At 50.4% G+C, this 24,859-nt stretch overlaps 1 protein-coding gene across 5 annotated transcripts in view; it reads right to left on the bottom strand.

The window, feature by feature from the left end:
• The window catches only part of SLC38A8 (solute carrier family 38 member 8), a 46,300-nt gene that overhangs the window by 18,105 nt on the left and 3,336 nt on the right, over positions 1-24,859 (bottom strand). For all 5 annotated transcript variants that reach the window (XM_044932205.1, XM_044932208.1, XM_044932204.1 and 2 more), the window contains exons 4-7: positions 21,205-21,403; positions 4,577-4,718; positions 3,677-3,778; positions 226-283 (exon numbers count right to left, since the gene is read on the bottom strand). In XM_044932205.1, the coding sequence (XP_044788140.1) occupies positions 226-283; positions 3,677-3,778; positions 4,577-4,718; positions 21,205-21,403 (501 nt within the window). The remainder of the gene's footprint in view (positions 1-225; positions 284-3,676; positions 3,779-4,576; positions 4,719-21,204; positions 21,404-24,859) is intronic.

Below are 24,859 nucleotides of genomic sequence, written 5' to 3' on the forward strand. Positions count from 1 at the left end.
TGCTGGCCAGTGGAGCCAGTTCCAAAGTTCAACTGAAATTCAGAGCTTGCTGAGCCCAGACGCCAACCCATATGCATGGTCCCCTAGAGACAGACTGGTTCATCCCAAAACACGTTCACAAACCTCCCTCCCCACCCCCGACAGGGAGGCAACTTGCCCCCAAGGGAACAGGCAGTCACCACAGCCTGCAAATGCCGCCCTCCTCAACACAGATGCCAAGGTTACCTGAAATCCGAAACAGATGGTGGGGAAGACACTAAATACAGAGGTCCAGGAGGAGGGACTGTAAAGAGATGAAAACAGGTGTTTGTTACAAAAAGTTAAACTCAAAACAACCTTCAACTTGAAGACGAGTTTTAAATAATACAAGCAAGCTGTAACTAAGTGTATCTCTAAGGTAGATTTTAATAACCACGTCCACTCCGGGGTTGAGGGGTGGCAGAAGCCGCATGTAAAGTGCTGCACTTTTAAGTACATCTGTGCTGACATTTGACAACTTGACAGTCTCCATGCAGGCGGAATGTGGGCAGGACATGGGTAGGAGGAACTCCCAGCTTCCTTGGAGGCTGCCTGTCCCCAGTAAGGTTAGGGGCTGGGGGTGGGGGGGTGGGCAGGGCACAGGCAGAATCCAAACAGACCCCAATAGGACAAGGATGGTTTGACCTCCATCTAAGCAGCCTAAGAGAACTGACGGGTGCATGGGGCAGACTCTTAAGGTCAAACCCTCTCAGTGGCCCCCAACTGGTGGCCCTCCAGCTTTCTTTTCGAGCAGCTCCAGGTTCTGGCCTCCAGCAGACTTGGGGACACACAGTTGGGGGGGGCATAAATAGCACCCACTATACAACCAGGGTTTCCTGGCTGTGCTAGGATAATGGCCCCCAAAGATGTCCCCATCCTAATCCTGGGAAGCTGGGAGTTTGTGACCTTATATCCTACAAGGGACTCTGCAGGTGTGATGAAGGTCAGGACTCTGAGGTGGGAGATGACCCCGGATTATCTAGGCCCCATATATCATAAGAATCCTTGCCATCAGAGAACCTTCCCCAGCTGTGGTCAGAGGGAGCTGTGACTGCAGAAGCAAGGTCAGAGAGATGGAACCTTGCTGGCTGTGAAGACTGTGGAGGGGCCACGAGCCAAGGAACGTGGGCACCCCTAGGAACTGGGAAAGGCCAGGAGACGGATTCTTGTCTAGACCTCCTGAAAGAACGCAGCACTGCTGACCCCTCGAGTTCAGCACAGGGAGACTCATTCTGGACTTCTGACATCAGAAGATAATAAGCTTGTCTAGTCTTGAGCCACTGTGTCCGCAGTAACTTGTTACAGCAGCCGCAGGGGGCTCGCACAGTGGCATCTCCCTTCTGTGCTGCATTTACGGCTGACTCTTAACTCTGGATGCAGCCCAGGGAGCCCCCCAGCCAAGCCCCGCCTTCTCAGACCTTGCTCAAGACAGCACTGTCAGCAGACGGCCGGCTTCTCAGAGCCCACGCTTCTGCTGCTCCGTCTGCCTGCCTGCATCCTCTGGGCCACGAGCACTGTCCCCTCCTGTTCCTGTGGCGGATGCCACCCAAGCTCCAGCCCTGGAGGACGGACCTCCAGGGCACGAGACCCTCCCCTGGGTGGACTCAAGGCCGCAGGTCAGCAGGGGATCTGGGCCTTTCCTGCCGGCTTTCCTGCTCTGTTGGATTACCCCATCAGTGTACGGGCGTGTAGGGGCCGCTGAGCCCCGCCTCCTGCCCATTCCTCTCCTCCCCTCCTCGGAAGACCTCTCTCCTGACTCCAATCCACCTGGGCCTCATCCCTACCTCCTGCCCTGACGAGTCTCAGCCACATCAAGACTGGCCTCTGTGGCCAAATCCAGCACCAGGGCTCAGTCCCACGTGACCTAGGAGCAGTATTCGGTGGTGAACACCCTAAAATTCTTGAAATTTTGCTCACTGACTTCTGAGACCCAGAGGTCATCATCTGGGTGATAGATAGACCCATTCTATCATCACCTGTCCTGGGTTTACAGTGACCATCCCCCCTCCAAATTTATATCCAGTGGGAATCTCAGGATGAAATTTTATTTGGAAAAAGGGTCCTTGTAGATATAATTGGTTAAATTAAGACAAGGTCGTACTGGAGCAGGATGGGAGTTGATCCAACAATTGGTGCCCTTAAGGGAAGAGAAAACACATACCCAGGGAGAGCCGTGTGAGGGTGGCGCTGAAGCTGGAGTGAAGCGCCTGCAGGCCAAGGAGCGCCAAAGAGTGCTGGCAGCTCAGGACCCTGAGGGGCAGGAAGGCCCCTCCCGGAGCCTCCTGAGGGAGCACAGCCCGACTGACACCCTCATACTCGGTTTCTAGCTTCCAGCACCAAGGGGAGGGATTTCTGCTGCTTTCAGCCTCCCAGTTTGTGGTAAAACAAGTAGCTCCAGGAGGCTAACAGTGCTGCCGACTCGCCATTCCTCTCCTGGGCCCCCAGGACCGGTGGAGGACCACTGGCTGTGACGGTTTTCACACAGCCCTTGCATGCCACCTCTGGGCTGACATTTCTACTTCCAGCCGTGGCCTCTCTGAACTCCAGTCTGACAGCTCCCTGACGTCTTTAGTGTCTCAAAGCCTTTCCCACCTAACATGTCCCCACCAAAACCCTCCCCCAGCCAGCTGCTCCTCCCCGTCCCACACAGTCCAGGAAACAGCATGGCCCTCGGTCCCCCTGCTCTAAGCTCAGAATCAACCTGGACTCTCCTCTCTCTCCTGTTCCACCTCTGATCTGTCCTCCAGGAGGGCCCACACAATTTGTGGGACCACGTGCAAAATGAACATGCCGGCCCTTGTTCAGCAGCCGTGAAGAATCTCAGGATAGTAACAGCCAGGTGTTAAACCAAGGGTGGGCCCTTCTGAGCCTGGGACCTGGGTGACGTCACAGGCCACAGGCCCCTGGAGCTGGCCTGCCACCAGATTTGATTTCAAGGCCCTGCTGTGATCAAAACCCTGAAATGGCTTCCATGCGAAATGGAAGTCCTCCCTGCAGCTCCGAATCCCTACAGGAGTCCTCACTTCTGGTGTCGCTCAGGTCTCTCGGGCCTCACTGGCCTCAGTGTCTTGCTGGCTAGTCCTGTTTCTTCCACACTGTGGGGCACGTCTGCAACTGCCCAGGAGCCCCGGCTGGCGGGCATGTGGTGCTTCCATGCCCCTCACCCTGTCCTCACTAGTGGCAGCTAAGTGGTTCTGAACAAGGAAAAGAGCTTTTGCTGAGCTGTACAGCATCAGCCCTGGGATTTCTTTGGAAGGAATGATGCTAAAGCTGAAACTCCAGTACTTTGGCCACCTCATGCGAAGAGTTGACTCATTGGAAAAGACTCTGATGCTGGGAGGGATTGGGGGCAGGAGGAGAAGGGGACGACAGAGGATGAGATGGCTGGATGGCATCACCGACTCGATGGACATGAGTTTGGGTGAACTCCGGGAGTTGGTGATGGACAGGGAGGCCTGGCGTGCTGCGATTCATGGGGTCGCAAAGAGTCGGACACGACTGAGTGACTGATCTGATCTGACCTGACAGCATCAGAGACCTGAAGAACTTCATGAGAAGAGCCAGGGCTCTGTGCAAACCATGGGGGGTTGGGAGGGGGGTGCAGGGAATTGGCCCTCACCCCTCGCAGAAGCCCCCGGAAGCCATCCCCCAGACTCACCTGGACTCCAGGCGGGGCTCACGGGCGAGGTCTTGGGGCCTGAGGTAGTACTGCGCCACGATGACCAGGGCCAGGTAGCAGGCGGCCAGGGTGCCTAGGATGCTAACACACGAGAGAGCGCAGCGTCAGGGGGCGACCGTGGTGAGGCAGCGCCTGGGGAGCCATACAGAGCGGGGTCTCGGTGTCAGCTCGGCCCACACTGGCAAGGGCTCAGGCAAGTTCTTCCTGTCTGGGCCCCAGTTATCTGTAGGATAGGGCAGCAGGAAGGGCGTTCCAGGCAGGGACACCCTCATGCCACGCAGTGGGACCTGCAAGGCTGTGAGCGCTACGGGTGCCCCATCTCTCCAGCAACAGCCACACAGCCCCTGGGATCCGGCATCTAAGCAGCCACGACACAGCGTGCAGAAGGACCAGCTGGAGAGGGCTGGGGGCGCCCGGGGGGGCTCTGGGGTCCTACCCGCTGTTTCTCTGCTCCACTTCTCTACATGACAGGGAAAGGTCGGTGGCACACTTGTGTGAAGATTTTTGCCAGACTTTATTTTTTCAAAAGTATATGTGGAGCCTCAGACTGTAAAATGAAAAAAGTGTGTGTGTGTGTGTGTGTGTGTGTGTGTGTCTCCGTGCCTGTGTATGTGTGTGTGGGTGCAGAAAAAGCTTGCGATCATTAAGTAACAAAATGGAGGCCCTGTTATTACGGGCAATTTTCTTTTCTGTTTATCTGTATTTTCTATCATGCCCACGAATGACTTTGGTAATTTAACATTTCTTTCCTCTTCTCCCAATGGGAAGAACCATGCTGGCAGCTCCCCATCCCAGGCGGACAGAAACCACCCCTAAACGCCAGCCAAGGTGGGGACCCAGCCCCAGCCGTCGCCCCCAGGAGGGGTCTGCAGCCCGTACCTTGTGTATTTCTGGAAGCCGATCTCCCGCGGTGCGGAGAGGGGCAGGATGACCAGCACGCAGAGCAGCGTCAGGGTGAAGCGCTGGTCAGTGTACCAGGGCTGCAGGGCCGGTGGGGTGCTGGGCAGGATGAAGTCCCACACTGCGGAGAGCAGGGGAAGGAGAGGCAGTGAGCCCAGAGAGCCTGCCCCAGGGTGACCCCATTATTAGATGGCCCAAGTGGAGGGGGAGAATTAGGGTGAGGCTGAGCTAGCCGCTTCTGCTCCACACCACACAGGCTGCAGGCCCTTGGGGGTACCTGGCTGAGGGCTGGAGGGGCCTCGATGGCTGTGCTCACCCAGGGTGCCTGGTGGGGACACCTGGGCTCAGCACACCCACCTCCTCACCAGCAGACCCCCCAAAGGACTAGTCCTTAGCAGCTTGGGGCCCTGAGCCAAAGAAGGGAGGTGTTGTCCTCTTAAAGGCCAGGCCTGGAACTGGCACTGGCCCCTCTGCCATCCTCTGCCAGTCAAGCATCCCAGAGCCCACTCTGGTGGGGGACACAGACCCCATCAACCTCTCAGGGAAAGGTATCCGAGAAACTGGGACCGGTTTATTCTGTCACAGGAAGACAGAGAATTGGGAGCTGATAGAAGGGGCCAGACAGGTGGTGGAGGGGAGAGCCCAGGAGAGACACAAGGTGGCTTGAGGCCAGAAGCACAGGGGGTGAGGTGGCCCCGCAGCGCAGGGGGTGGGGGTGCCCAGAGCTGGATCCTGGCCCACACGGGGTGCTGGTACTGCTGTAAAGGAACCCTTCTAGTTCTCTGCACTTCTCAATAAAGACAGCGATCAAAAGAAATGACCACTTGACCAGGATGGTTTGTTTCTACTGGAGAGACACATGGACTATTTCCACATTGAGCTCATGGTACAGAGGCCCCCCCCTTCAGAGGAAGGTAGGCTCTTGTGGCCAGAGAGGCCAAGGGAATGAATGCACGCACCCAGAGGTGCACAGAGATCTCCACGAGTAACAGGCCCACATGGCCTGGGCTGGGGTGCAAGCTCTTCTTATCCATATGGATGGATTCCTGAAGCCAGGAGAGCCACCTCTGCCAACTAGGCCACCCAGCTCCTTCCTGAGCCCTCGCTTTCCAGGCTATTCCTCAGTGTCCACAGAACCATTATTTACGATCATTTTCACTTGATGAATCCAATGACTCTGTAAAAGAGCCCTGACCTCCAATGAGCCTTCAATCCAAGAAACCTGGTCTTGCCTTCAGAAAGACACATTCCAACATATCGACCCAAGAAGCATAAAAGTGATGCGTCTTCGCACCAGTTGATACGCCCAGAGCAGGGTTGGCCTGTGTCCTCATAAACGCGTTAATCCCTCCAGGGGATCCACCACCTGAGCCTGAAACCTTCCCCAAACGACAGATCCTAGGAATCCTTCTCAACCTCAAAATCTTACTCAACTCCACACTCCCTCAGATCCGCCTCAACACTGCACCCCTTCAGAATCCTTCTGAACGCAGAAGCCACCCACATCCTTCTCAACACAACAGCCCCTAGAATCCTTCTCACACAGTAGCCCTGAGGATCCATCTAAGCCACAACACCTCAGAACCTTCCCAACATGGCAGTCCCTCAGAATCCTTCCAAACACTGAAGACCCTCAATATCTTTCTCAACAAGGCAATTCAGAATCCTCCTCAACACGGCAGCTCTTCAAAACCATTTTCATCACAGCAGCCCTCAGAATCATCCTCAGCATCTCAGAATTCTTACCAACATGGCATGCTTCAGAATCATTCTTAGCAAAACAGTCCCTCAGACATTTCCCAAAACAGCGGGCTCCCACAATCCTTCTCAACATGGAGCACCTCCAAACCATACTCAACACAACACTACTTCAAATACTCTTCAACCCTGAACCCTCTCCGAATCCTTCTCAACATAGCAGCCCCTAAGAGTCTTTTAAACAGAGGCCATCAGAATCTGTCTCATCATGCAGCTCTTCTGATGCTTCTTAAAGTGGCAGACCCAAAGATACTTCTCAACACAAGAGCCCTCAGAATCCTTCTGACACAGCAGCCACTCAGAATTCTCAACACAGCAATCCCTAAAACCTTCTCAAAATGACAGCCCCTCAGAATCCATCTAAACACAGCAGCCCCTAAGAATCCTTCCCAACACAACAGGCCCTCAGATCCTTCTCAACTCATAATCCACACAGATATTCCTCAACATACCAGCACTTCAGAATTCTTACCAACATGGCATGCCTCAAAATTACTCTCAACACAAAAGGCCCTCAGGTGCTTCCCAACACAGCAGGTCCTCAGAATCTTTGTCAACATGGAGCACCTCAAAATCTTACTCAACATGACACTACCTCAGAATCCTCCTGAACACCACAGCCCCTCAGATTCTTGACAACACAAAAGCCTTCAGAATCCTTTTGACATGGCCACCATTCAGAATCGTTCCCAACACTGCAGCAGCTAAGATTCTTCCTAATATGGTGGCACCTAACAGATGGGGAAACAGTGTCAGACTTTATTTTTTTGGGCTCCAAAATCACTGCAGATGGTGACTGCAGCCATGAAATTAAAAGACGCTTACTCCTTGGAAGGAAAGTTATGACCAACCTAGATAGCATATTCAAAAGCAGAGACATTACTTTGCCAACAAAGGTCCATCTAGTCAAGGCTATGGTGTTTCCAGTGGTCACGTATGGATGTGAGAGTTGGACTGTGAAGAAAGCTGAGCGCCAAAGAATTGATGCTTTTGAACTGTGGTGTTAGAGAAGACTCTTGAGAGTCCCTTGGACTGCAGGGAGATCCAACCATTCCATCCTAAAGGAGATCAGTCCTGGGTGTTCTTTGGAAGGAATGATGCTAAAGCTGAAACTCCAATACTTTGGCCACCTCATGCAAAGAGTTAACTCATTGGAAAAGACTCTGATGCTGGAAGGGATTGGGGGCAGGAGGAGAAGGGGACGACAGAGGATGAGATGGCTGGATGGCATCACTGACTCGATGGACATGAGTCTGAGTGAACTCTGGGAGTTGGTGATGAACAGGGAGGCCTGGTGTGCTGCAATTCACGGGGTCGCAAAGAGTCGGACACAACTGAGCGACTGAACTGAACTGAATATTCTTCTCAGCACTGAGGCTCTCACAATCCTTCTTACACAGCAGGCCTTGAGAATCCTTCCCAATACAGCAGCCCTTCAGGATCCTTCTCAACAGGACAACCACTCAGAATCTTCTCAACACATCAGCTTCTGAGAATCCTCCAAAGCTCAGCACCCCCCAAAATTATTCTCGATATGGAGGCCCTCAGAATCCTTCCCAACACTACAGCACCTCAGAATCCTTCTGAACACAGAAGCCCACCAGATCCTTCTCAAAACCACAGCCTCTATAATTGTTCTCACATGGTAGCCCTCAGTTCAGTTCAGTTGCTCGGTCATGTCCGACTCTTTGTGACCCCATGAATTGCAGCACACCAGGCCTCCCTGTCCATCACCAACTCCCGGAGTCCACCCAAACCCATGTCCATTGTGTCAGTGATGCCATCCAACCATCTCATCCTCCGTCATCCCCTTCTCCTCCTGCCTTCAATCTTTCCCAGCATCAGGGTCTTTTAAAATGAGTCAGCTCTTTGCATCAGGTGGCCAAAGTATTGGAATTTCAGCTTCAACATCAGTCTTTCCAGTGAACACCCAGGACTGATCTCATTTAGGATGGACTGGTTGGATCTCCTTGCAGTCCAAGGGACTCTCAAGAGTCTTCTCCAACACCACAGGTCAAAAGCATCAATTCTTCGGTGCTCAGCTTTCTTCACAGTCCAACTCTCACATCCATACATGACCACTGGAAAAACCATAGCTTTGACTAGACCTCAAGATCCATCTAAACCACAGCACCTCAGAACCTTGCCAACATGGCAGTCCCAGAGAATGCTTCCAAACACTGCAAACTCTCACTATCCTTCTCAACATGGCAGCCCCTCAAAATCATTTTTAACATGGCAGCACCTTTGAATCCTTCTGAACACAGCAGCCCTCAGATCCTTCTCAACATGGCAGCCAGTGAGAATCCTCTAAAGTAAGGCAGCCCCTAAGTTTCTTTTCAACACTGAAGCCTGTAGAATCCATGTGAACACTGTAGCCCCTTAGAATGCTTCCCTACACAATGGCACCTCAGAAGCCTTTTCAGGATGGCAGCACCACAAATCCTCCTCAACACAGGCTGCTTGTGCTTAGTCGTTTGGTCGTGTCTGACTCTTTGCGACCCTTCGGAGGCAGCCCGCCAGGCTTCTCTGTCCTTGGGATTTTTCAGGCAGACACTGGGGTGGGTTGCCAATTCCTTCTCCACACAGTAGTCTCCCCAAACTATTCTCAACACAGTAGCCCTTCATATTCTCAACACAGCACCCTCAGAATCCTTCCAAACACTGAGGCCCTCAGAACACTTCTCAACAAGGTAGCGGCTCAGAATCCTCAACATGGCAGCCGCTCAATATCATTTTCAACATGGCAGCCTCTCAAAATCTTCTGAACATAGCAGCCTCCTATCCTTTTCCACACAGCAGCCCCTGAGAATCTTCCAAAGGATGGCAGCTTCTAAGATTCTTCTCAACATTTTGAGCCCCCCAGAATCCTTCTAAACACAGCAGCCACTCAGAATTCTTCTCAATAATGCAGCACTTCAGAATCCTCCTCAACAGCACAGGCAGGTACAATCCTTCTCAACTCGGCAGCCCCTCAGATCCTCCACAACAGAGCAGCTTCTGAGAATGCTGCTCAACACACATCCCTCAGGATATTTTGCAACTTGGCAGGCCATCAGAATCCTTCTTAATACAACACCCCTCAGATCCTTTCCCAATATAGCAGCTTTCATTAACATGGAAGCCCCTCAAAGTCCTTCTGAACACAGCAGCCCCTAAGAATCCTTCCTAACACGTAGCAGCCCCTCAGATCATTCTCAACACATAATCCAGTCAGATCCTCCTCAACACAACAGCACCTCAGAAGGCTTACCAACACAACAGCCACTCATATCCTTTCCACTGCAGCAGGCTCTCAGAATCATTTACAACAGAGAGCACCTAAAATCTTACTCAACATGACACTACCTCAGAATCCTCAATACAGCAGCCCATCAAATTCTTCACACCACAAAAGCCCTCAGAATCTTTTTGACATGGCAGCCTTTCAGAATCATTCTCACCACCGCAGCTGCTAAGATTCTTCCCAACATGGCAGCCCCTAAAATTCTTCTCAATACTGAGGCCCTCAGAATCCTTCTGACAAAGCAACCCATGAGGAAGTCCTTCAGGATCCTTCTCAACAGCACAGCCACTCGAAATCCTTCTCAACACATCATCTCCTCAGATCCTTCCCAATATGGCAGCCCACAGAATCCTTCCAAATACCACAGCCATTCAGTGTCCTTCTCAACAAATCAGCCCATCAGAATCTTCTCAACACAGCAGCTTCTGAGAATCCTCTAAAACACAGCAGCCCCTAAAAATTCTTCTCAACAGAGAGGCCCTCAGAATACTTCCCAACACCATAACTCCTCAGAATCCTTCTCAACACAGCAGTCCTTCAGAACTCTTTCCAAACAGGTAGTTCCTCAGAATCCTTCCCATCACAGAAGCTCCTCAGAAACTATTCTATGCAGCAGTCCCTCACTTCCTTCCCTAGGAACAGCCATCCAGAATCCTCAACACATCCACCTGTCAAATCATTTTCAACATGGCAGCACCTCAGATCCTTCCCAATGCTGTAGCCCTTCAGCAGCCTCTGAACACAGAAATCAAAACCATCAGAACATCTCTACATGGCAGCCCCTAACACTCTTCTCAACGTGGAGGCCCTCAGAATGCTTCCCAACACATAGCTCCTCACGAGCCTTTCCAACATGGCAACCCTCAGGATCCTTCCCAACACGCAGCCCCTCAAAATCATTTTCAACATGGCAGCCCCTCACAATCTCCCTTTTGAACAAAGCCGCTCCTCCTATCCTTCTCAACATGGCAGCCTATGAGAATCCTCCAAAGTACAGCACTCACTAAGATTCTTTTTAGCACTGCAGGCTCTCAGAACACTTCTTAACAATACAGCAGCTCAGAATCCTTCTTAACATGCAGCCCCTCAAAATCATTTTCAACATGGCAGCATTTCAGAATCTTCTGAATACAGCAGTCCTCATACCCTTCTGAGAATTCTCTAAAGGATGGCAGCCTCTAAGATCCCTCTTAACACGGAGGCCCCCAGAATCCTTCTAAACATGGCGGCTCGTTACAATCATTCTAAACATGGCAGAATCTCAGATTCATCTCAATACGGCAGAACCTCAGAATCCTCAACACAGCAGCCACACAGTACACTTCTCAATCCAGCAGCCCCAAATCCTTCTCAACACGGCAGCCCTTCACATCCTTCCAACACAGCAGCCACTCAGATTTCTTCTCAATAAGGCAGCACCTCAGAACCCTCCTCAATATGGCAACTCTTCAGAATCCATCTCAACACTGCATCCTCTCAGAATCCTCTACAACAGCCCCTCATATCCTTCCCAGTGAGGCAGCTACTCAGAATCCTCAGCACCGCAGCCCCTCAGAATCCTTCTCAACACAGCAACTCCACAGAACATTTTCAATGTGGCAGGCCCTCAGAATTCTTATCAATACAGCAGCCCCTCAGAATTATGTTCAACATGGCAGCACCTCAGAATGCTTGTCAACACAACCAGGTCTCAGATCCTTCCCAACACAGCAACCCCTAAGAATCTTCAAAACATGCAGGTTCAGAGATTCCTTCTCAACAGATCAGCCCCTCCTCAACATGGCAGCACATGAGATTCTTATCAACACAAAAGCCCTCACAATCTTTTTCACACAGCAGCCACTCAGAATTCTCATCATGACAGCAGATCAGGATGCTCCTCAATATAGCAGCCCATCAGGGTTATTTTCTACATAGCAGTCCCTCAGAATCCTTCCCCAAACTGCAGGAGCTCAGAATCTTTCCCAACACAGCAGTCCCTCAGAATCCTTCTCAACATGGCAGCCCCTAAGAATCTCATCAACACAGAAATCCTCACAATCCATTTGACACAGTGGGTCCCTTCAGTTCAGTTCAGTCGCTCAGTCATGTCTGACTCTTTGCAACCCCACGAATCGCAGCACATCAGGCTTCCCTGTCAATCACCAACTCCTGGAGTTTACTCAAACTCATGTGCATCGAGTCAGTGATGCCATCCAGTCATCTCATCCTCTGTCGTCCCCTTCTCCTCCTGCCCCCAATCCCTCCCAGAATCAGAGTCTTTTCCAATCAGTCAACTCTTCGCATCAGGTGGCCAAAATATTGGAGTTTCAGCTTTAGCATCAGTCCTTCCAATGAACACCCAGGACTGATCTCCTTTAGAATGGACTGATTGGATCTCCTTGCAGTCCAAGGGACTCTCAAGGGTCCCTTACATCCTTCCAAATACAGCAGAAACTCAGAAACCTTTTCAACAAGGCAGCACTTCAGATCCTTTCTAATGTTGCAACCCCTCAGAATCATTCCAAACAGAAGTCCCCCAGATTCCTCTCAACAAGCATTCCCAAATATTCTGCTCCACATGGAGACTCTAAGAATCCTTCTTAACACAGCAGCCCCTAAGATTATTCTAAACACAGAGGCCATCAGAATCCATCTCGCCAGGCAGCCCTTTTGTTACTTCTTAAGATGGCAACCTCTAAGATACTTCTCAAAATAAAAGCCCTCAGACACCTGACATGGCAGCCTATCAGAATCCTTCCCAACGTGGGAGCCACTCAGAATTCTCATCAACACAGCAGTGGCTAAGATTCTTCTCAACATGGCAGCCCCTAGAATTCTTCTCAAAATGACAGCCCACAGGAATCCACCTGAACACAGCAGCCCCTAAGAATCCTTCCCAACACAGCAGGCCCTCAGAATTGTTTTCAACAGGGAGCACCTCAAAATCTTACTCAACATGACACTACCTCAGAAGAGCCTTCAACACCACAGCCTCTCTGATTCTTCACAACTCAAAAGCCCTCAGAATCCTTTTGACATGGCAGCCCTTCAGAATCATTCCCACCACTGCAGCACCTAAGATTATTCCCATCAAGGCAGCGTCTAAGATTCTTCTCAACACTTGAGGCCCTCAGAATCCTTCTGACACAGCAACCCATGAGAATCCTTTACAACACAGCAGTTCCCTCAGGATCCTTCTCAAAGGACAGTCACTCAGAATCCTGTCAACAGCATCTACTCAGATCCTTCACAATAGAATCTTTTCAAACACTACAGGTCCTCAGCGTCCTTCTCAACACAATAGCTTCTGAGAATCCTCCAAAACACAGCAATCCCTAAAACTCTTCTGAACATGAAGATACTCCGAATCCTTCTCAACATGGAAGCCCATCAGAACTCTTCCCAAACAGGCCATGCCTCAGAAACTGTCCCAACACAGCAGCACATAATCCTTCTCAGTATGGTAGCATCTGAGATCCTTTGCATCTTTAATAATTGGGCTTCCCTCGTAGCTCAGTCAGTAAAGAATCTGCCTGCAATGCAGGAGACCCAGGTTTGATTCTTGGGTCGGGAAGATCCCCTGGAGAAGGAAATGGCAACCCACTTCACTATTCTTGCCTGGACAATCCCATGGACAGAGGAGCCTGGCAGGCTACAGTCCATGGGGTCACGACAGTCGGACACGACTCAGTGACTAAACCACCACCACCACCACCACCACTCAAAACCCTCATCAATTCGGCAGCCTCTCGAGGATCCATCTGAACACCAGAGCCCCTCAAAATCCTTCTGAACATGGCAGCACCTAAGATCCTTCTCTACATCACAGCTCTTGAGAATCCTTCAAAACACAGCACCTCCTAAGATTCTTCTCAACATCGAGGCCCTCAATATACTTCCAGCGTGGCAGCGCCTACAATTCTTCTCAACATGGAGCCCCTAGAATCATTCTCACATGGTAGCCCCTCAGATCCTCCTCAAAATGGCAGCCCCTCAGAATCCTTCCCAAATGGTAGTTGCTAACATTCTTCTCAACACTACATCCTTTGAGAACTGTTCCCAATGAGGCAGCCCCTCAGGTCCTTCTGAACACTGCAGGCCCTCAGAATCCTTCTCAACAAGGCAGCCCCTTAGAATCCTCTAAAGTACGGCAGCCCCTAAGATTCAACACTGAGGCCCCTCAGAAGTCTTGTGAACATTGCGGCACCTCAGAATCCTTCCCAACACTGCAGCACCATAGACCTTTCTCAGCATGGCACACCACAAATCCTCCTCAGCACAGTGGTCCCCCAAAATTCTTCTCAACACAGTAGCCCTTCAGATCCTTCTCAACATTGCACCCTCAGAATCCTTCCATACAACTGCAGGCCTTCAGAACTCTTCTCAATAAGGCAGCAGCTCGGAATCCTCCTCAACATGGGAGCCCTTCAAACTCATTTCAACGTGGCAGTCTGAAAACAGTAGCCCTCCTATCCTTCTCAACACAGCAGGCCCTGAGAATCCTCCAAAGGATGGCTACCTCTAAGATTCTTGTCAATATTTTGAGGACCCTGCTGCTGCTGCTAAGTCGCTTCAGTCATGTCCGACTCTGTGCAACCCCATAGACGGCAGCTCACCAGGCTGCCCCGTCCCTGGGATTCTCCAGGCAAGAACACCAGAGTGGGTTGCCATTTCCTTCTCCAATGCATGAAAATGAAGTCACTCAGTCGTGTCCGACTCTTAGCGACCCAATGGACTGCAACCCACCGGGCTCCTCCGTCCATGGGATTTTCCAGTCAAGAGTACTGGAGTGGGGTGCCATTGCCTTCTCCCTTTGAGGACCCTAGACTCCTTCTAAACACGACAATCTTTTGAAACATGGCAACACCTCAGAATCCTCAACTCAGCAGTCACACACAATACTTCTCAATCCAGTAGCTCCCCCAAAATCCTTCCCAACATACCAGCATCTCACATTCTTCCAACACAGTAGCCACTTAGAATTCTTCTCAATGAGGCAGCACCTCAGAATCCTCCTCAACAGGACAGGCAGGCATAATCCTTTTCAACTTGGCAGTCCCTCAGATCCTTCCCAACAGGGCAGTCCCTCAGATCCTCCACAAAAGAGCAGCTTCTCAGAGTGCTGCTCAACACACATCCCTCAAAATACTTTGAAACATGGCGCACTTTTAGAACCATTGTTAACACTCCTCAGATCCTTTCCAATACAGCTGCCCTCAGAATCCTTCTCAACATGGAGCACCTCAAAAATTACTCAACATGACACTACCTCAGATCCTCAACCCTGCACCTTCTCAGAATCCTTCTAAAAATAGCAGGCCATCAAATCCTCATCAACATGACAGCTCACAAGACTTTTCTTAACACAGAGGTCCTTCCTCTGAATCCATTTCACAGAATAGCCCCTCAGAATTCTCAACATGGAAGCCCCTCAGAATCCTGAACAGAGCAGCACCTAAGAATTATTCCTAACACAGCAGCCGCACAGATCCTTCTTAACACGTAACCCACTCAGATCCTCAAAAAAAAACAGCCCTCTCAGATCCTTTCCAATTCAGCAGGCTCTGAGAATCCATCTCAATACAGAGTACCTCAAAAACTTACTCAACACAACATTGCCCAGATCCTCCTCAACCATTCAATTCACTTCAGTCATGTCCAATTCTTTGCCACCCCATGGACTGCAGCACACCAGGCCTCCCTGTCCATCACCAACTCCCAGAGTTCACCCAAACTCATGTCCATCGAGTCGGTGGTGCCATCCAGCCATCTCATCCTCTGTCGTCCCCTTCTCCTCCTGCCCCCAATCCCTCCCAGCATCAGGGTCTTTTCCAATGAGTCAACTCTTCGCATGAGGTGGCCAAAGTACTGGAGTTTCAGCTTTAGCATCAGTCCTTCCAAAGAACACCCAGGACTCATGGACTGGTTGGACCTCCTTGCAGTCCAAGGGACTCTCAAGAGTCTTCTCTAACACCACAGTTCAAAAGCATCAATTCTTTGGCGCTCAGCTTTCTTCACAGTCCAACTCTCACATCCATTCATGACCACTGGAAAAATCATAGCCTTTACTAGACAGACCTTTGTTGGCAAAGTAATATCTCTGCTTTTGAATATGCTATCTAGGTTGGTCATAACTTTCCTTCCAAGGAGCAAGCATCTTTTAATTTCATGGCTGAAATCACCATCTGCAGTGATTTTGGAGCCCCAAAATATAAAGTCTGACACTGTTTCCACTGTTTCCCCATATATTTTCCATGAAGTGATGGGACCTGATGCCATGATCTTTGTTTTCTGAATGTTGAGCTTTAAGCCAACTTTTTCACTCTCCTCTTTCACTTTCATCAAGAGGCTTTTGAGTTCCTCTTCACTTTCTGCCATAAGGGTGGTGTCATCTGCATATCTGAGGTTATTGATATTTCTCCCAGCAATCTTGATTCCAGCTTGTGCTTCTTCCAGCCCAGTGTTTCTCATGATGTACTCTGTGTATAAGTTAAATAAGCAGGGTGACAATATACAGCCTTGACATACTTCTTTTCCTATTTGGAACCAGTCTGTTGTTCCATGTCCAGTTCTAACTGTTGCTTCCTGACCTGCATATAGGTTTCTCAAGAGGCAGATCAGGTGGTCTGGTATTCCCATCCATGCACACTCTCAAAACCCTTTTCAACATGGCAGACCCTAAGTTTCTGCTCCACAGGAGGCACAAAGAATCTTTCACCACACAGCAGCTCCTCAGAATACATCTAAACACAGCACCCCTCAGAATCCTTCTCAACACAGCAAATCCTCATATCCTTCTCAACGCAGCAGCCCCTAAGATTCTTCTAAACACAGAAGCCATCAGAATCAATCTCACAATGCAACCCTTCTGATTCTAAGCCCCTAAAATCCTTCTCAATACAAAAAGCCCTCAAAATCCTGACATGGCAGCCCTTCAGAATCCTTCCCAAACTGCAGTTGCTAACATTCTTCTCAACACTGCAGGCCCTGAGAATCCTTCTCAACAAGGCAGCACCTCAGATCCCCCTCAGCAAGCCAGCCCTCCCAAATTCTTCTCAACATAGCTGCCCCTCAGAATGCCTCTCACATGGCATCCCTCAGAATACTTCCCAATACTGCTGCTAAGTCACTTCAGTTGTGTCTGACTCTGTGCGACCCCATAGATGGCAGCCCACCAGGCTCCCCCGTCCCTGGGATTCTCCAGGCAAGAACACTGGAGTGGATTGCCATTTCCTTCTCCACTTCCCAATACTAAAGCCCCTCAAATCCATCTCAACACAGCACTCCCTCAGATCCTTCCCAATGGGGCAGCTCTCGTGAATTCTCCAAAATACAGCAGCCCCTAAACTTCTTCTCAACAGAAGTTTCTCAACAGAATCTTTCCCAACCCAGCAGCCCCTCAGATCCTTCCCAACACAGAAAGCCCTCAGAATCCTTCTGGACACAGAAGGCCTCCTCCAGATCCTTCTCAACACAACAGCCCCTAATCCTTCACACACAATAGCCCTCAGGATCCACCTAAATTGCAGCACATCAGAACCTTCCCAGCACGGCAGTCCCTAGAATCCTTCCAAATACTGCAGGCCCTCTGTATTCTTCTCAACAGACACCACCTCAGAATCCTCCTCAACATGCAGCTCTTCAAAATAATTTTCATCATAGCTGCTCTCAGAATCCTTCCCAACACAGCAGTCCCACAGAATCCTCTCAATATGTCAGCCCCTCACTTCCTTTTCCAAAACAACCATTCACAATCCTCAATACAGGTGCCCCTCAAAATCATTTTCAACATAGCAGTCCCTCAGTGTGTTAAATCACTCAGTCGTATCTGACTCTATCCGACCCATGGACTGTAGCCCACCAGGTTCCTCTGTCCATGGGATTTTCCAGGCAAGACTACTGGAGTGGGTTGCCATTTCCTTCTCTGGGTCTTCCCAAACCAGGGATCAAACTTCAGAATCATCTCAATATGGCAGCACCTTAGATCCTTCCCAATGCTGTAGCCATTCAAAAAATGTTCTGAACACAGAAGTCCCTCAGAACCATCTCACTAAGGCAGCCCCTAAGATTCTTCTCAACACAGAGGCCCTCAGAATCCCACCCAACAGGACAGTTTCCTAAGATTCTTTTCAGCACTGCATGCCGTCAGAACACTTCTCAAGAAGGTAGCAGCTGGGAATTCTCAACATCACAGTCCCTCAGAATCCTTCCCCAAACTGCAGGCATTCAAATCATCCTCAAGAGGAGGATGTGAATCAGCATCTTTTCAATAGGATAGCCCCTTAGAACCCTTCCCAATACTGTAGCACCTCAGAATCCTTCTCAACACAGCAGCCCCTAACAAAGAGACCATCAGAATCCATCTCACAAGGCAGCCCTACTGAACTGTCCTCAACATGGCAGCCCCTAAGATTCTTCTCAACACAAAAGCCCTCAGAATTCTTGTGACACAACTGACCATCAGAATCCTTCCCAACATGGTAGCCGCTAACAATTCTCATCAACACAGCAGTCCCTAAGATGCTTCTCAACACAGCAACCCTTAGAATCCTTCTCAAAATGACAGCCCATAGGAATCCACCTCAACAAAGCAGCCTCTAAGAATCCTTCCCAACATGGCAGCTCCTCAGATCGTTCTCAGAATCCTTCTCAACACAGCAGCACCTCAGAATTCTTACCAACATGGCATCCACTCACAAACCTTACCAACACGGCATGCCTCCGAATCATTCTCAACACAATAGCCACTCAGATTCTTCCCAACACAGCAGGCCCTCAGAATCCTTCTCAACATGAAGCACCTCAAAATCTTACTCAACATGACACTACCTCAGAATCCTCCTGAACACCACAGCCCCTCAGATTCTTGACAACACAAAAGCCTTCAGAATCCTTTTGACATGGCCACCCTTCAGAATCGTTTCCACCACTGCACCTACTAAGATTCTTCCCAACATGGTGGCCCCTAAGATTCTTCTCAACACTGAGGCCGTCAGCATCCTTCTGATACAGCAAGCCTTGAGAATCCTCCCCTTCTCAGGACTGCATCTCCTCAGATCCTTTCCAATATGGCTGCCCCACAGAATCCTCCTGAACACTACAGAAGGCTGTGTCTTGTTCAGCGTCCTCAGCGTCCTCAACAAGGCAGCCTGTTAGGATCATCTTAACACAGAAGCTTTTGAGAATCCTCAGAAACATGGCAGCCCCTAAAACTATTCTCAACACGGAGGCCCTCAGAATCCTACCCAACACAACAGTACCTCAGATACCTTCTCAACACAGCAGTCCCTCAGAACTCTCTTCCCAAACAGGCAGTTCCTCAAGATCTGTCCCAACAAAGCAGGCCACAGATCCTTCTCAACATGGCATCCCCTCAGAATCCTCAACACAGCAGCCCCTCAAAGATCCATCTAAACACCCCAGACCCTCAAAATTCTTCTCAACATGGCAGCACCTCAGGTACTTCCTAACATGGCAGCCCCTCAGAATCCTTCTGAACACAGCAGCCCCTAGATCCTTCTCAACACCTCAGCTGCTGAGAATCTGCCAAAAAAACAATCACCTCCTAACATTCTTCTCAACACAGAGGCCCTCAGAATACTTCTCAGCATGGCAGCCCCTAGAATCTTTCTCACCTGGTAGCCCCTCAGAATCCTTCCCAAACTGCAATCGCTACATTCTCCTCAACATGGCTGGCCCTCCAAATCCCTCTCAATACTGCAGCCCCTCAGAATCTTTCCCAACATGGCAGCCCCGGGACCCTTCTCATCACCCGGCCTTCCCAAATTCTTCTCAACATGGCAGACCCACAGATCCTTTGCAACACAGCAGCCCCTCAAGATCCTTGCCTGTGCAACAGCCCACAGATCCTTCTCAACACTGCAGCCCTTTAGAGTCTTCCTCAATTCCACATCCCCTGAGAATCCTTCTCCACACGGCAGCACTTCAGAATTCGTCTCCTAAGAGCAGCACCACCAGCCGAGCATAATTGAAACTCGACATGACCTCTACTGGCCACGGTCAGCAGGGAATCCTTGCACTGATTTACCCACTGAGAGGTTCAGATTTACCAACTTTCATTTTTTTGAGGGATGAGAGCGCTTCCCACAACATGGGAGCTTTTAATTTCCATAACCCCACGTCGGGGGCCTTTTTTTCATGGTTCAAGAGACAGAACAGACAAAACAAACAGTAAAACAGACTGAGATCCATCATATCAGTAATTACATTCCAAGTAAAAGTCTAAAACATTCCAATTAAAACCCAAGACTGTCAAGATGATAAAAAAGCAAGACCTGACCATATGCTGTCTACAAGAAATGCATTTTAAAATTCCAAGCCACGGTTAGGTTCACAGAAAAAGAGTGGGAAGAGAGATTCTGTACCAACGCTAATCTTAAGGACGCTAGAGAGGCTATATTCATAGAAGAGAAGGCGGATATAATGACAAAGTAATTCAGAGACAAAAACGGAAATTTCATAATAAAAAGGCAATTCACAGTGTGTGCTTAATAACAAGAGTTTCAAAAACCATGAGCAAAAAATTCATAGGATTAAAGGGAAAAAGAGACAAATCGGCAATCATAATCAGAGATTTTAACACTTTCTCTCTCAGAACCAAACAGAATAACTAGACTTCCCCACCCCACTGCCCACTCCCCAAAAATCTGCAAAGCCACGGAAGGTCTAGATCATCTTGACATAATCGAGGGTTCTAAAACACTGCGCTCAAAAACCACACACACCCTTTGAGAGCTCAGTAAGGGACTTACCTCCCGGGTGGTCCAGTGGTTAACACTCCACGCTCCCAATGCAGAGGGCCCGGGGTTTAATCACTGCTCAGGGAACTAGATCCCACATGCCACAAATACAGACCCTACTTGTCACAGCGAAGAGCTCACATGCCACAACAAAGACCTAACGCAGCCAAATAAACAAATATTTTTTAAAAAAAGAGATCAACAAGACAGACTGCGCCTGAGCCACAGAGTAGGTCTCAAATGCCACAATGACATGTTTGTGTTCTCTGACCATGATGCATTTGAGGGAGAAACCACAAGCGCATTGAGGAAACCCCCAAATCATTGGAAACTGAATTGCACAATTCTGAACATCCCAAGGGTCAAAGACGAAATCGTAGCAAAAATTAGCAAAGGTCTGAATGACATGAAAGTGAAACCAGAACATACCAAAATCAGCAAGACGCAGCCAAAGCAGTATTCAGAGGGAAATTGTTAGTGGGGGACTAGAGGCCAAGGGTGCGTGAGCCCAGAGTCTGCAAGGTCCCAAAACTCAAGGTCTACTGGTTCTCTCTCACAGGGATGTCTTTGCAGTTGGTGCCACCTCCCATGTGGAAAATGAGTCCCCACGGGACACCCCAGCACTGCCCCCTCTCTCTCTGACTTCCGCTATACTGGTAATTACTTCTCCTAGACCTCCCTTCCCTACAGAGTTAGGAACTAGGGGTGGTCTCAGCCTCTGCAGCTTGCCCAGGGCCCAGCCCCACATCCACATCCTGCTCATCCACCAGGAGCCCTGAGCTCCACACAGGGGTCACCTCGACTGCAGCACAGGTACTCACGCTTCTCCAGCTGGTCGCCGACCACCCTGAGGAAGGCCACGGAGATCATGAGCAGGTTGATGATGAAGCAGGCCTCACACAGCTTGCCGATGGCAGGGCCACACAGCCCTCCGACCACGCCTTGGTAGGTGGCCTGGCCGCTGACGGAGGCAGCGTAGCCCAGGACAACCAGCCCGCTGATCAGGAAGACCAGGGAGATCTGCCGAACAAGACCGTGGCATTGGGCATACCCACAGCTGCTCAGCCCACCCCCAGTGAGCCTCAGCTGCAGAGGCCATGGCCTGACGAGCCACCAGCCCATTCCCCAAAACCAGAGTTACAAAGCAGGTGGATTCTAGAGGCCACGCTGGTCTAAATCTGTGAATCTGGGATTCACACCAAACCACACCAGCTGGACAAATGAGGCTTTGGAAACCCGGAGTTTAAATTACTTTCCTAAGATCACATGGGTCGTTGGTGGAGAGCCATAAAGCACGGTGGTTAGGAAGCAGGCATGCTGCTGCTGCTTCTAAGTCGCTTCAGTTGTGTCCGACTCTTCGTGACCCCATGGACTGCAGCCTACCAGGCTCCTCCATCCATGGGATTTTCCAGGCAAGAGTACTGGAGTGGGGTGCCATTGCCTTCTCCAAGGAAGCAGGCATACTTGGGTTCAATTCCAACCCTGCCACTCACCCACTCTGTGGCATGAGGCCAACCATCCATCTGTCTTCCCATCCATGAAATGGGGATGATACCGTCTACCTTACTGGGGGATTGTGAAGCATTTGGACTAAACAAAGCACATAATCACTCAGCTCAGTGCCTGGCACGTGGTAACTGCTCAAGACATGACAGCTGGGGACTGCCCTGGGGCCCGCTGGCTCAGACTCTGCGCTCCCCATGCAGGGCCCTGGGAACTGGATCCTACATGCCACAACTACGAGCTCATAGGCCTCAACTAAAGATGCCATGGGCCACGCCTAAGACCCGGGGGAGCCAAATAAATATTTAACAACAACAACAAAAGAAATGGTCGTTGTTTCTCTCTAGACTCCCTCACCAGGGCTCTCCCTACTTCAGTTTAAATTTTTCCAACAGTATGAAAATTTTTCAAACATCTAGGAAAATTGGAAGAATTTTACAATGAACACCATGTCCTCACCACCTAGATTCTACTAGGAGCAGGTCCCTGTGCTTGTTTTATCACATCTCTCACCATGTGTCCACATGTCCATCTAAACTTGGGGGTACATTTCAAGGCAAGTTGTGGATATCAGTATACTTACCCCCAAAGATTTGGGCATTAATGGAGTGTCATTAATTGGAGTTTGATGTTTGTTTATAGTCCTTCTCTCTTGTGAGAAAAAATTCACACACCATGAAATGCAGAGTCGTGAGTGCATCACTGGAAGGGGTACAACTGAGGTATATGTGCAGCCTGAACCTCTACCAAGTCACAGAACATCACATCCCTGAGTTCCCCTCCTGTTCCCATCCTAGATTCAGAAAAAAACACTCTAATAGTACTTTGCTTTTATATATTTTCCTATCTGGCTTCTTCCACTGAGCAGCAACACTTGTGAGGACCAGCCCTGTCGGATGGGTCAGTAGTTTATTCCTATTTTTCTTCAGTGCTATTTCACAGGGTGGATAGAATCACTTGGCTCGTCCAGTCCCTTCTGCCAGACATCTGGGCTGTCCTTCGTTTTGGCTGCTATGAATGAAGAGCTGAGCATTCTAGAATGAGTCATGCCAAGGACCCACGTTTCCTTCTCCTGGACACACACCTAGGAATGGAATCTGTGGGTGTTAGGGTAGACATGTGTTCAACTCTGGCAATTTCTTATACACTGTTTTCCAAATCATCTGTGCCACTCAACACCCACCCCCAGTAATGCACTCGAGTCCCGCTTGTCCATGGAGTTAAATGTTTTTGAGTCTCTCCAGGCTGGACCGTTACCTGTGCCTAAGCTGGACCTGGTCTCCACACTCAGACCCCGTCCCACAGTTGTATGAAGGAGAAGAATGCAGAAGCGGCAAGGTGCTCAATCTAGAAGCCTGGGGAGAGCTAAGCTGGCCCCTTCAGACCCAGTTCGTGCCCTGACTGCAGGCTTGTTCCTACTCCAGCAGCCTGAGGGCAACATCTAACTGGACCAAGTCAGAGAAACTCAGAAGTTCAGAGCCAGGAAGAACATGCATGCTCCCTCCAGCCCCTGGACTTCTGTCCAAGATGGCTCCTCTGCCTGGAACACCCTCCTGCCTCCACCACTGTCCCTCATCTGGGGATGGGCATCCCTACTTCCCAACCCCCCCCCAAAGTCACCTCCTCCAGGAAGCCTCCCCACACTTCACCCCTGAGTTGGGTTCAACCTTCTCTGTTTCAGGCTCTGGCAGAACCACGCCTTTTATGGGCACAATTCTTCTTATGGTAGGTTGAATCCTCTCAAAAGTCTAATCTCCAGAACCTGTGAAAGGGACTTAGGAGCACCCGTCTTTGCAGGCGCAGATAATGAAGATGAAAAGGGGTCTTCACAGGTTAAAATTAAGGACCTTGAGATAAGGTCGCTCTGGATGATCCAAGTGGGCCTCAAAGCCAATGACACATGTCCTTATAAGAGACAGAAAAGGGGGAGACGCAGAGGAGTGGCCAAGTGACGACGTGGCCACAAGTGAAGGAACAGCTGGAGTCCCCAGGAGCTGGAGAGGTAGGAAGGACCTTTTGCTAGTGTCTTTAAGGGAACATGACTCTGCTACACTGGGATTCGGACTTGAGGCCTCCAGGACTGGGACAGCACACACTTCGGTGGTTTACGCTGCTCAGTCCTTGTGTCCAGGGGGTGCGTACAGGGTGGAGATCATCATCAGACTCTAAGCTCCATGGAGACTGGGGTCGTGTCTTTTTGCTTACGTCCAGCCCCCAGGAGAGCACCCAGTACATAGCAGGCACTGCTAAATATTTTGGACAAAAGGAAGCAAAGGGGGTCAGACTGAGCCTCGGCCAGTGAAGGTGAGTCTCTGCTAACGCAGTGAGCTGACCACACAGGACTGGGTGACCCTCAAGAGGGTCCCTGAGCCTCTGAGCAGCCAGTCGGCAAAAGCCCCTGGCCAGGCTGCCTCTCTCTTTGCAGTCAAGGAAGATCCAGGCTCATTAATTTAATCAATCCTCCAATGCTAATGAAGCCATGAGAGACCTAAAATCTCACACCACTAGCCTCCCAGTGGCAGGGATGTTTAAACATTCCGCCAACCCAAGTGGGGGCAGAACTCTCTGGTGAAGAGGGAGAGACAGGAAAAGGGGTGGGGGAAGGGTGAGCTGCTCGCCAGCCTGACTTTCTCCCTTGTGGGGAGTTTCCATTGATTCCTATTTGGGGTCCCCTTTCCTCGAGTCTGCCTGCTCAGGGCAGGAGCTTTAGACCATCCCGGGCCAACGGCAAGCCACCCCAGCAGCGTCCGTGTCACCAGGGAGGCCCACCCGCACAGAGTCAGCATCTGCGGCCCTGGAGGCGCTGGGAGACCCCACACGGAGCCTGGGGAGCGAGTGGGCCGCTGCCCGTCTGCCTCAGCCCCGCCTGCTGCCCTCTGACTGGCCGGTCTGTGCCCGCCATGGACCCCCATGCCGGCCCCACCTGCTCCGTCACTGACCCTCTGTGGCTGGAGGTCGGGCTCCCTGTCCGGG

This window comes from Bubalus bubalis, chromosome 18 (genome assembly GCF_019923935.1).
Source record: "Bubalus bubalis isolate 160015118507 breed Murrah chromosome 18, NDDB_SH_1, whole genome shotgun sequence".
Classification (NCBI taxonomy): Eukaryota; Metazoa; Chordata; class Mammalia; order Artiodactyla; family Bovidae; genus Bubalus; species Bubalus bubalis.